The sequence below is a fragment of the Cheilinus undulatus genome, linkage group 3 (genome assembly GCF_018320785.1).
Source record: "Cheilinus undulatus linkage group 3, ASM1832078v1, whole genome shotgun sequence".
NCBI lineage: Eukaryota > Metazoa > Chordata > Actinopteri > Labriformes > Labridae > Cheilinus > Cheilinus undulatus.
In genome coordinates this window covers 28,464,661-28,477,538 of record NC_054867.1, presented here as the reverse complement: position 1 = coordinate 28,477,538, position 12,878 = coordinate 28,464,661, and the positions used below count along the sequence as shown (strand labels likewise).

General features: G+C 38.7%; 2 protein-coding genes across 2 annotated transcripts; one reads left to right on the top strand and one right to left on the bottom strand.

Moving 5' to 3' along the window:
* The first annotated feature begins 97 nt into the window (after window positions 1-97).
* On the top strand, window positions 98-9,723 carry ruvbl1 (RuvB-like AAA ATPase 1). Its single transcript, XM_041783708.1, has 11 exons — window positions 98-391; window positions 1,125-1,211; window positions 2,219-2,351; window positions 3,152-3,303; window positions 3,556-3,645; window positions 4,260-4,409; window positions 4,513-4,576; window positions 5,968-6,166; window positions 6,257-6,359; window positions 6,452-6,543; window positions 9,337-9,723. Exons 1-11 carry the CDS (start codon window positions 251-253, stop codon window positions 9,494-9,496), a joined length of 1,371 nt encoding a protein of 456 aa, XP_041639642.1. The 5' UTR covers window positions 98-250; the 3' UTR covers window positions 9,497-9,723.
* Window positions 9,720-11,197, bottom strand: mustn1a (musculoskeletal, embryonic nuclear protein 1a). Its single transcript, XM_041783709.1, has 3 exons — window positions 11,010-11,197; window positions 10,771-10,900; window positions 9,720-10,458 (listed from the first exon to the last, which is right to left on the bottom strand). The coding sequence occupies exons 1-3, from the start codon at window positions 11,016-11,018 to the stop codon at window positions 10,361-10,363; spliced, it is 237 nt and encodes a 78-aa protein (XP_041639643.1). The 5' UTR covers window positions 11,019-11,197; the 3' UTR covers window positions 9,720-10,360.
* Window positions 11,198-12,878: the final 1,681 nt, after the last annotated feature.

Sequence of the window (12,878 nt, the reverse complement as noted above, 5' to 3'; positions counted from 1 at the left end):
TGGCAAATTAACATATTATCTCTGTTGGCAAGGTCCAATAGTTTTCCTAGAAAGCCCATATGGGCGGTACTTCACTGTTTCACTTCCGTTAATTTTCCCTAGTAACCCACATGGAGACCGATTTTCCTGTGTTTTGAGTTTCGGCGCCGCGTACGGCGGGGTGAAAATATTTGTGGCTCAGGAGGGGTTTTGTAAGCTACAGAGCTATTTTCCAGTTTCAGAATAAGGACTTTATGATTCAAGATTAACTATGAAGATCGAGGAGGTAAAAAGCACCACGAAAACTCAGCGCATCGCCTCCCACAGTCACGTCAAAGGACTGGGGCTAGACGAGGCCGGGAATGCTAAACAGTCAGCATGTGGGCTAGTGGGCCAGGAGGCTGCAAGAGAGGCAAGACTCATGTTTAATGATACCTGATACATTTTTTAACTCTGTCGGAAAATGTACTTATCAGTGGAGTATTTTAAAGGCATTATTTTGCTTTCCCAGAGGCAAAGTTGTATCACCAAGCTAACGGATATTCATTAGCACGGTGGTGTCGCTGTTTCATGTCTAGATCAGAGCTAAAAGAAAAGTCTAAACCGAGAAGAAGGCACCTTCATTCAGAATTGTTGTTTCCAGTGTAAAAATTGTAATTGTATCATTTTTTCTTAATCCACTCTCATTTTTAGGGGGCGAAAAACAAATAATACTGATTAATGCGGAGTAAATGTAATTTTAATCTTAAATCAAAAGACTATCATAGTTATGTCTTCTTGGTATCTTCATTTGCCGAAACATTAGTTAAAATGTAAATAGTTGCGTCACTCATTCATTAACAATGAATAGGCTCACAAATTGACCGTATATATAAAATAGGACATGCTTGTTAGCCTTAGGGATACTTAAATGCCTATCAATGGCATAAAATAAAGTGTGTTAGTTAACACATGCTAAGATTGAAGTTTGATTTTACCTGTCATATTTAATTTTACAGTGTCATATTCTGTATGAAAATACTGTCAAAGGGATTCAAAATAGCTCTACAGAGTAAATGTTAATAAAGGGTTTTTTGGGCTTTAGATTAATTGATATGCTTTGATATGTTTATATTAGAGGCCTGTATATTTTCTTTTTTCTGCAGGCTTGTGGCATTATTGTTGAACTGATCCGTTCAAAAAAGATGGCAGGGAGGGCGGTATTACTGGCAGGGCCACCAGGTACAGGAAAGGTAAGTGCATATCACTCATTCATAAGAAAAAGTTTATTTATCTATCTGTCTGTCTGTGTTTTTGTCAGGGACAATGCATAGGCATTGTTGTATCTCATTAGATTGCAACCAATGCAATTTATGCAAGACTCTGGTTAGACTTTGAAACAAATGACACACATCCATCCATTTTCAACACTGGTTATCCTGTTGGGGGTCGCGGGGGGGCTGCAGCCTATCTCGGCTGCCATTGGGCAAAAGGCAGGGTCCATCCCGAACTAGTCGCCAGTCAATCACAGGGCTAATACCACAACATGCGAAAAAATAAATATAGAGATTAAAGACTTGACATTTAGAGCCCACATACAGTGCATTTAGAAATTTATCAGACACCTTCATTCTTTTTTCAATTTTGTTATGTTGCAGCCTGATGCAACAGTTGAAGAAATGAATTTGTATTGTCATCAGCCTACTCTCAGTATCCCATTATAACAAAGTAGAAACATAATTTTAGAAAATTATTCTAGAGAGAGGTGTGCACCTTTTCAAATCATGCCCAATCAATTTAATTTACCACAGATGGACTCCAATCAAGGAGTGGAAACATCTCAGCAATGATCCAGAGAAATGAAAGGAACCTTATTTTAAGTGTTTTTGCAAAGGGTATAAATACTCATGTCACTGTGATATGTCCTTTTTTCATTTTTGATAGATTTCCAAAAGAAAATCTAACATTCTGTTTCCACTTTGTCATAATGTGGTACTGAGCGTAGATCAATGAGAGAATTTTTTTTCCACTCTAGCATCAGGCTGCAACATTACAAAATTTTAAAAAAGTGAAGGGGTCTGAATACTTTCTGAATGCACTGTGGAAGGGCAGCTTAACACATCCACAAAAGCTAACAGTTAAGCAAATATAAACAAGCGGATTGACGACGGTGATTAAAAATAAGGTCATAAATGTCTACACTAATACTTTTCTTTGCAAATCTTGACTTAAAACTCAATATTTTATCCCCCTCCTTCAGACTGCCCTTGCATTGGCTGTAGCACAAGAGTTGGGAAATAAGGTGCCTTTCTGCCCTATGGTCGGCAGCGAAGTCTACTCATCTGAGATTAAAAAAACAGAAGTACTAATGGAGAATTTCAGGAGGGCCATAGGTGAGTGTCACCTCAATTTTATTTATTTCACCCTTACATGTTTTTTGCTTGCTTTTTGTCTGTTAAAGTAGTCTACAGTCATGCCAGATTGAAAACAAATCAAACCAATGCTAGCCAGTTGCATTCTGTTAGAATTTAACAATCTATACAGATCATGAGCTGCCTCTTGGTTTAAGAGTACGGCTGTATAGCAAGTTTTTTCATCTCTTATTGTAAACAGGCATCAGATCTCTGCCTTAGTGACATGTTCTTGGGCAGAAAGAGCAAATGCATCCTATGAGCGCCTTTATCATGAGCTGAAAGCCTCCTCCCCACAGTGGATTTATGAGAATAGTGTTGAGATGGAATGGAGGCTGAAGCGGTGTGGGGGTTTGACTGACTGCTGATGGTACCTGTCACAGGGCAGGAAATAGAGCTTAGATAGAAAAGAGAGGTGGTCATCAGCACCTTTGCTCCACCCCTAGAACAAAATCCACGAGGGGAGGGGGTTTCATTTTTGAACTGTCAACACTGTGTCGATAAGAGTACTGTGACAGACAGTCTCTGCCTTAAGCTTTGCTTTTTGACCCTCACTGCAGTGGATCAGCCACCTGTGTGCTGCAAAGAGTTCCTGAAAGAGAAACAAAAGAGTGATGGAGTTACGCAGTGATGCCCAGACATTTCATGGGCACACGCACACATGCTCGCTGCATAATTAAAGTCATTGTTCAGTAAATCAAAGAAATCGAGTGACGTATTTGACACAAGATTTGAAAGTCCTGTTTGAGGTCTAACTCTGTATTGTATTATTTCACATTCAGGACTGCGCATCAAAGAAACAAAGGAGGTGTACGAAGGGGAGGTGACAGAGCTGACCCCCTGTGAGACTGAGAACCCCATGGGTGGCTACGGAAAAACTATCAGTCATGTCATCATCGGTCTGAAGACAGGCAAAGGCACAAAGCAGCTCAAGGTCAGACTTTTAGCTTGTATCTTGATTGTCTCTCATGTTTTTTCTCCCCTCCTATTTAACGTCCTTTGAGCTTTGCAGCCATTGAAAATTGTAATTTTAAGGTTAGGAGTAACTGGAATTGTTGGACTCCTGCATCCTTGTTGTCTTGACTTTATTTTGGTCTCTTTCCCCTTGCAAATCTGCAAAGCACTGATTTCATGCAAAATGCGCTCTACCATTGTCATAATTGTAAATATCCTCTTCTTTTTTTAGCTGGACCCCAGTATTTATGAGAGCCTTCAGAAAGAACGTGTAGAAGTGGGAGATGTCATCTACATTGAAGCCAACAGTGGAGCCGTAAAGGTACAACCCAAGTTACTTTCATGCACCTTGAAAAATTTAAATCACTTCACACATTGAATAATGAAGTATTTTCTGTACAGAACTAAGAGTGATTCGGTCACACCAAAGTTCAGTGTGTGCCCTCCTCAGTCCTTCATGGTAGCGTTCTTTCATCTCCTTTAGCTCTGCATGAAAGCTCTGCTGAATTTCTCCTGTACTCTGGAATGAGCCTCTGTCATTCCTACTACTCTTTATGATCCCTTTATCTCTCCATCTCCCACAATGCCTCTTTTCCAGAAGCAGGGCCTGTGGCCTGTGTTGATAGGCCAAGATGACGGCACCTTTAATCAGTGCAGGTGGGCCACGGCCTGTAGTTCGGGTTTAGTCAGAGGGCTGGATGACACATTTGTTACTGTTGACAGCTGCATCATGACCTGCCTATGAAACTCTTTCATCTTTCGGCCACATGCCCTCCTCTGGGTGATGGACCGGCTCTTGGTTCAGTAATACACCTGCTCCCTTCTCTCCTGTGCCGTCTTTTGTTTCACTGATGTTGAGAGCAATGTGAGACATCCACTTTTGAAAATACTTTTTTTATTAGACACCAATTTTGGCTTGTTTTTCTGTCTTTGCAGAGGCAAGGTCGCTGTGACACATTTGCTACAGAGTTTGATCTGGAGGCAGAGGAGTATGTGCCTCTGCCCAAAGGTGATGTCCACAAAAAGAAGGAGATCGTTCAAGATGTCACACTGCACGACCTGGATGTTGCAAATGCAAGACCTCAGGTATGTAACCACAAATGTTTTGTTGGTTAATATCACATTTTACAAAACAGACCAATAGATATTAAGTTATTTAATTGTTCAATCTTTAATTCTGTGACCACAGGGAGGCCAAGACATCCTCTCCATGATGGGACAGCTGATGAAGCCCAAAAAGACAGAAATCACAGGTAGAGAAACCAGGAAACTCCTCAGCTCGCATCACCAACTAGCTGCAACATTAGATGACCCTTTTCAGTCGTCATTTTCATGCAGCACTTGAAAACATGGTCAGGGCTGGAAATATCACTTAAAAAAGAAAAAAAAGTATCTTGCTTACCATCTGATCACAAACAGAATATGATTTATCTAATGGAAACTGGATTTAAAGTGGGCAGGGCAGTAAGCTAGAATTTCATCTTTAACGTGAAACAAGCATTCACAACAAACACATGGCAAAAGTCAAAACTATCTGTAAATAAACAAGGAAAATCTTTAATTGAAGAAGCAAGTATTTCTCACATTTTACCTGTTGATGGGAGGCTTGAGTTTAATGACCATGGTTTTATACCCTCATGATGCAGTAAAGCAAGGGACATATTGCAAACACATAGTGTAAAACATGAAGAGTGAAAAATTGGCATATAAACTATGATCATTTGCTAAAATACACTTTTAAATAATTGTTTATTGCACTTCCAAGGCACACCACACCATTTTAGAACCACTGCTCTAGAATTCGGGCATTAAATGTGCCAGAAATCGTCAAATTTAGGCATTTAGGAGCCCAAAAAATTCTTTGCCCTAAACCATTTGACATTTTATTAACAGTTCATTAAAAAAAATAATCAGCCCTGGTCCAGTATAGTGAGAAATCTTAGATGCCTTTCATTTTTTACTGTTTACTGTGCAAAAAGTGATATTAATTTTTCTCAGTCCATGTCTTAAAAAGTCTTAATTTTTTAAAGCATGTAGGAACCCTGAGAAAGAACAGATAGCACAATCTTGGTTAAATCCCTAAAATATGTCCATCTTTCAAAGCATATCCAAACCAATAGTCACCACTTTTCATCAGCTGCAGTGTGCTTCAGCCACTTTAATACTAACTGTACCTGTAGCTTAAAAAATGCCCTCCTCTGTCATGCTATATGACACTACTAGAAGCTTACATTACAGGATCGCTTTAGCCACTGTCTGACTAGCATTACTGGCCCATTGTGCACCCTTACAAAAGGGAAAGTGCGACCAACAGATAATGTTGATGGTAGTCAGGGACTAGCTGAATCCTCAAATTAGCCTGTAAAATCATTCTTAACTTGCTTCAAATATTTTTTGAACCTTTTAAATACAGCCTGATATACATTTGAATTGCTTTATCCATTGTCTTTGTTTGTTGCTGATCAGACAAGAGGCTATGAAGATATTGCTATTTATCAGATATCCTATATTTAGAGGACCTGGCTACAACCTAAGCCATAGCAGCAGGCCCATTTAACAGCATTTGAACTTCCCACAGAGAGCCAAATGTTCACCATGTAACTAAGCTGAGTTTTTTATTCATGAGTTTTCCCTCCTGTTTTAGATAAATTGCGTGCAGAGATCAACAAGGTGGTGAACCGCTACATTGACCAAGGTGTAGCTGAGCTCGTGCCTGGTGTGTTGTTTGTGGACGAGGTGCACATGCTGGATATCGAATGCTTCACATACCTCCATCGAGCACTCGAGAGCACCATCGCCCCCATTGTTGTCTTCGCCTCTAACAGAGGAAATTGTTTAATTAGGTCAGATGACTAACTTTGCTTTATTATGTGAAACAGAAGCATTTTCCTTGCTAAGATGTTAAGATTTGCGGTACATTTGTTGCCCACCAGAGGGACAGAAGACATCAGCTCTCCACATGGAATTCCTCTGGATCTGCTGGACAGAGTCATGATCATCCGTACCATGTTGTACACGCCACAGGAGATGAAGCAGGTGAGTCATAACATTAGAATATCTACATGTGGGACTTTAAGCATCTGTGCTTATGTCACCCTAATGGACCCTAATGATCGTGTGGTTTGTAGATCATCAAGATCCGAGCACAGACTGAGGGGATTACGATCAGCGAGGAAGCTCTGACACATCTGGCAGAGATTGGCACAAAGACCACCCTCAGGTATCAACAGACAATACACAGTGCCTTTAAAAAGTACTCACCCCCTTGGATGTTTTACCTTTTTACTGATTTTATAAATCAACCATGGTCAATTTGATTTGGCTGTTTTTCACAAAAACATTTTTCAAAACAACTTCTGTAAGGGGCGCAGGTGGCTTGGTGGTTTAAGGCACGCCCCATGTATGCAGGCGGCCTGGGTTCGAATTCAGCCTGTGGCCCTTTCCCACATGTCTCTCTCCGCTCTCTCATCCCTGTTTCCAACTCTATCCACTGTCAGGCATAAAAGCCCAAAAATAGATCTCTAAAAAAATGTATTAAATGTCAAAGTAAAACAGATTTCTACAAAGTAATGTTTATTGAATACAAAAATGCAAGATAAAATAAGTGACTGCATAAATTTTTTCCCCCCTTAAAGTCAGTATTTAGTAGATGCACCTTTGGCTGTATATCAAACGTGTTTGATCTTTACGATTCTAGGTCATAGTGCCACTGACGGAGTACCCACAACAACCAATGAGAGTGAACAGAGCGGGTAGCGTCACAGCAAGATCATACGTACTTTCCCCACTCACAACCATAAACACACTTTAACTTAATTTCAGTCAGGATTTCATCCCCAGTCTTTCCCTTGTATTATGATTTTTGCTTCACCTGTAACACATGCCAGGACGGCCTGTTGTGGAGAGACAGCAAGACGGTATCAACAGACATCCGTGTTTTGTTTTGTTTTTTTTCTGAAGTCACATGATCACGTGAGGTCGTAGGCAGGTCAGCAGGTGTGTGGTCTCCAGTGATCTGACAGTCTGGCTGAGTCATCTAGTGTGTGCATTCAGAGGATTTAAGATGAAAAATCTTTGGAAATTGTCCCGAAGTCTGTGGTCTCCCGGAGTTTATATTGTTTGTTTATTGTTTAAATTGTTCCAGATTAAAATGATCATCTAGTGTGTGGCCGGCCTAAAGAAGCAAATTCATTGCAGGCCTTGGTAGAATGAAGCTCATGTGCTACTGACACAGGGGGGTTTGTTAATCTCTCAACAGTAGAAAAAAACACTCAACATTATTTTTGTTTTTGGTGATTATGTCTGAGAAGAAAGACTGCCTTGCATTCCTTATCTGTAGATTATAAGTGTGAAGGTTCTCTTTGTAAAGGTCAAAATAAATCTGGATTTGTTTTTCTCCACCTGCATTCAGCTTTTCGGCACTCTCTTTTTTCACTTTTTACCGCCATGGCATTTCTCCGTGGAGATCTTTTTTTTGCTAGAGACAATCATCAACTTATTGGGAGCAAGGGAGTCAATAACATTTAACATTTTAGAATAAAGGTTATCTACCAGCTCACTGACTGAACTACAGGGCAGGGTGGCTGTGGAAGAAAAAGGTTGTTAAACGTTTCACTAGTGTTTTCAGTAATTCATCGTTTTGTGATAACTTCTCTCTGATTACTTTTATGCACAGAGATCATGCTCTCAAAGAAAACACAGCAGTGATCAGACAGTGCCACATCACTCACAACAAACTTGTGTATGTTCAGACCCTTGGAGATAAGCAGGTCCAGAGTGTGCCCCCTATTATGTGTGGGCTCTGACACATGCTGACTTAGCCCAAAGCTGTCAGGAGTACAGTTCTTTAGCCCCTCTGTCCTGGGGGTTGTCAACATGGATGTTAAAAAACCAACAATGATTATACAGTCATATTCAGTACAGATTGTAGACAGCAGTTCATTGAAATCATCAAAAAAAGTCTGCACAGTATTTAGGTGGCCTGTAAACATTTAGTAACACGGCTCGAAGGGAGGACTTCAGCTGAGGAGCCACATATTCAAAGGTAGAAAAATTACTGAAAGATCATTTTTTAAATTGTAAAGAGTTTTTGAATAAAACTGCCACTCCACCTCCTCTCCAATTCACTCTGGCCTCACTAATAAAACTATAGTTGGGAGGGGTTGACTCAATAATAGTTGTGCTGTTGTTTGATCCAACCAAGTCTCAGTTAAAAACATAAAACCAAGGTTGTGCTTATTGATAAAATCATTTATTAAAAAGGTTTTTCCAGCCAGAGAACTGATGTATAAGGCAAATCTTAGTGTCATAGGAACATTGTCTATAATTTTAGGATGGACTGTGACTCATAGGTAATGAATTACAAATTTGACAATCACATCTAATGGTAGCCAGGAATACTGATTAACCAGTGGACCTGTGTCTGGACCTTTCAGACACAGGTGTCTTTATACTACAATCACTTGAGACACATTCACTGCATTCAGGTGATCCCCATTTCACTAATTGTGAGACTACTAGCACCAGTTGGCTGGACCTCTTTTGAATTAGGTCAGTGACTTTAAAGGGGGTGAATATGTAATCACTTACTTTACATTACATATTTTTATTTAATTGACATTACTTCATAGAATTCTGTTTTCACTTTGACATTTAAGAGTTTTGTTTTGTTTGTTTTTTTGTCAAAATATTCAAATTAAATTAACCCTTATTTCATTTATAAAATCAATAAAGGATAAAACATCCAAGGGGGTGAATATTTTTTATATCCACTGTATTACTGAAGATGGAAGATGGAAGAGGAATGAATCTTCTTTCTAGGGTCCATAATCGTGTATAGTGTACAGCTGATAGGGCTTGTGGAAAACACATTATTAAATGTTATCTACTATAAAAGAAAAGAGGGAGAAAATACAAATAAAGATTTTTTTTATACAAAATTAAATGGACCACTCTTCCCTCCAAGGTTAACTGTTTTTGTGTTAGTATACTGATTTCCTGTTTCCCCTTTTAGGTACGCTGTGCAGCTGCTTACACCAGCCAGTCTACTGGGTCGAGTTCAGGGCAAAGAGTCTGTGGAGAGGGAGCAGGTCGAGGAGATTAACGAGCTGTTCTATGACGCCAAGTCTTCTGCCAAAATCCTGCAGGACCAGCATCACAAGTTCATGAAGTAAAACTCCCCTTAGGGCTGTTGTTTTCAGCCAGTTGTTACATTGTTCACACTGATTCTCCATTCTCATCCCAGGCTTAGTTTCTTTGTTTTTTGCCATCTCTACTCTAACTTTCTGGTTCTTTTGCATCACTTATTACTGTTATAGTTTTGTTTGAATAAATTTTAAGTGTTATTCGTTCTGTTTGTGAATGAAAATAATTTTTGAATAAAAAGACAAAGGCAAATTGACTTGTTCCCTTTTTAATTTCTGATAGTTACATGACATCTTTTTTCCATGTCTGCTGTATATTTCAGAACACAGGAGACAAAATTAGCTTTTCACAGATATTTTTATTTTCCATCTTTTAATTGTTTTTTCCATGTACAAGGGGTCAAGATTGCATTAGGTTGAAGTAGTTATGGTTCTCAAGGAACCAAGTTTTGTTACATTGATTTTATTCTTTGACAAAATATTTCACTTCTAAAGAAAATGGTACACCAATTTTTTTTTACAATGAACAATACTGTGTAGGTTCTTCTTCTGTACATAGAGATGAACATCACTGAATAGTTTAAGTTTTGCCCTTTATATTTTACTCTTGAGGTAAAACTGGGAGAAATTACCAGTCTTGCAAATTGTAATGCTCAACTAATGAACAATACTAAAAAAAAATTACATTATTTCAAACTAAGACAAAACCTGTTGTTTAAAATACTTCAAGGCTCTGTTTGAATTTCAATGACTAATCATTTAGAGTACAAATATAAGAGTGACTTCTACAAATGTCAGCTTTCAAAAGAGATTTTTCAAGGACAGAGGCACAACTGGACCAAAAAAAACTAACAAGAAAAAGGTGCTGCCATGTCCAGGACAAAAGGTCAGCTTCTACTTCTTGATTGGTCGGGCCGAGCGTGTGTTCAAAGATGTCTCTGCCCCCGACTTTGCTCGACTGAACACTGAGGGAGCAGTTTTACCCATTTTGTCTGTAGAGGAAGAGAAACAATGCTAAGAATTACTCCCATCTGGAGGCAGTGAGTAAAGTAATGCATTGTTTACATGTTCCTAAGTGTTGCATAAGAAAATGTCTGACATGCATCTCCCAGCATTTGTACCCTCCTTTCCTGTCTGTAAAAGGAGTGGAAACTTGTGCATCATGGAAAACGCCCCTCACACAAACTCACTGTGATCATGTAATGTTGTCATCGCTTTTCCCTGTACAGAAAACGCTCATTTCTTCTCAGTTTCCTCTGTAACATTCATTGCCATTTTATGTGTTTTTGTGCAAATGTCCTTACCACACTCTTCCATCACTTGTATCGTCTTACTCTTGGGTGGTCCAGTAAATCCAAGTCTGTTCCTTGTTTCGGTCACATCTTCTTCTCTCACCTCAGGACGCTGTATCTGTTCATCCTCCTCCTGACTCAACTGAAGGGCAAGAAAAAGTTAGATATATTTAGATTTCTGCATTTATGTCTGCAAATTGTCCTCCAACATGATAACATGATGCAGTTTCTTCTTCAAACAGAGTTCTTACTTGAGACATCTTTGTTCAGCAGTGGGAGATGATCTATTGAAAAATCTCTCTTCTCTGTAGGGCTACCTTCTTTTGCTTTCCTGCGTCCACACTCTCAGAAATGGATACAACCAAGCAGTGATTCTCTGGTGGATGATAAATCTGATCCTCTAGAGTTTAGAATGACACAGCGGCTGTAAAAGCTCCTCCTTGTTTCTGTCTCACGGCCTCTGTTTATTCTCAGAGTATGCTGTCTTCTCTGCTGTTTAACCTGAAAAGAAATTGATTGCTGCTACCTGTCTTGGCATCCACTTTGCTGAGTAAATCATACATCTGCAAGAAAATAATAAAAGTGAGTCCTGTATTTTTAAACCAACACTTTCCAGTACGGCATTCTTAAAAAGAAAGTAAAACAAACTGGTCTCAAAGTTCAACAGATATGATTTAAAAGATAAGTAGCTGTCTCTCTTTGGATATTGAACTTGCCAACAAACTTTACATCACACTGGAGTCTTGTATGCTTGTAAAATATGTTTTTTTTTTTTTTTTAAATGAGCCAAGAGAAGAATAAACATTTCTCATCTTTAAAAGAATGTTTTCCCCTCCCATTCTGTGTCCTTTTCTAAAATCCCATCATTATTCAGCCCCTAGGGAACCTTAATTTAGTGGCTATTTGGCTGGATGAAAGGCCAACAAATAGACTTAACTGTTACCTAGAAACAGTGAAAATATTCCCAGAATTTAAGCTTGATAAGCTTCCATAAAGTTAAACATGACAAAAAGTGGTATCATTTGGGCAAAATGTTCATAGGTATGAAAACAACATCTAAAACTTGAAGTCAGGATGTGTTTGAAACAGAATTCAGTCCTGTTTCTCAACCTTAACAAAAAATATGATCAGTCAAAGGAACAAAAGTAGAAGATTATTCTGTACAATGTTCATTTCCTTACTTGGCATTATCACGTTCCTTAACATATCCAAGGATCCTGTCATATCACTTTTATTTACAATATTAACTTCTTTAATATCATGTAGTAATATGTGGTATGGTCACTACATGGAGCATGCATCAGATTTGTGTCTCAACTGTCAGCACTAGCAGATAATGCCATAGCTGTTGTACGCTGATAAAAGAGAATAGTTAGATGAACTTAAAAAATTACTTCCAAGTGGTACACACAGTTGAATCAAGTTTTTCCAACGCAAATTAATAAGTTGTATCAACATAGTACCTTCGAGTCAGATGTATTTACTCTAAAAGTATATTTGCTCACTGTCACTACACAAGAATAACTGAAAGGTGCACCCTGGACCCGGAAGTCCTCTTCCATCATGTTTGCTATACTGTCCATTGTGTTTTGAGGTTGCTCCCCACGGGCAGGACTTCTCTAACTGAGTGGACAACTTAAGTCATTTTCAGAGAAAATGAATGATTGTCAAATAATTTAAGTACAGTTACAAAAAATACTTCAAGTGCCTAAAAGTGACAAAAAAATCTTTGGTTTAGGTTTGTTGTATGACAGGCCACTGTTATGACCCATCAGGTCAATTTCAGTCATGATAAAAAGTTTATAAAATCAAACTTCTAAATCATGAAAAATTAGGCTGTAAAACCTGCTCCAGGATGGTGTGGGCATGTTGGTTCAATGAGCTGAAGCCACACCCATTCACGAGAGATAGACCTTCTCCAATTAAAAAAAAAAAAATGCTTCTTATCAGAACGCAGCTGCATGCAATTTGTTCTAATAACTCAGAAAAACAAAGCTGAAATGGCTGTTTTGGATTTTTACGTTTACACAACTCAATTTTAACACCCTTTCACATTTCAGTCTTTCAATGAAAGACTGAAATGTGAAATCAATTAAAGTGCACTTCCAGAGAGTTCAGTA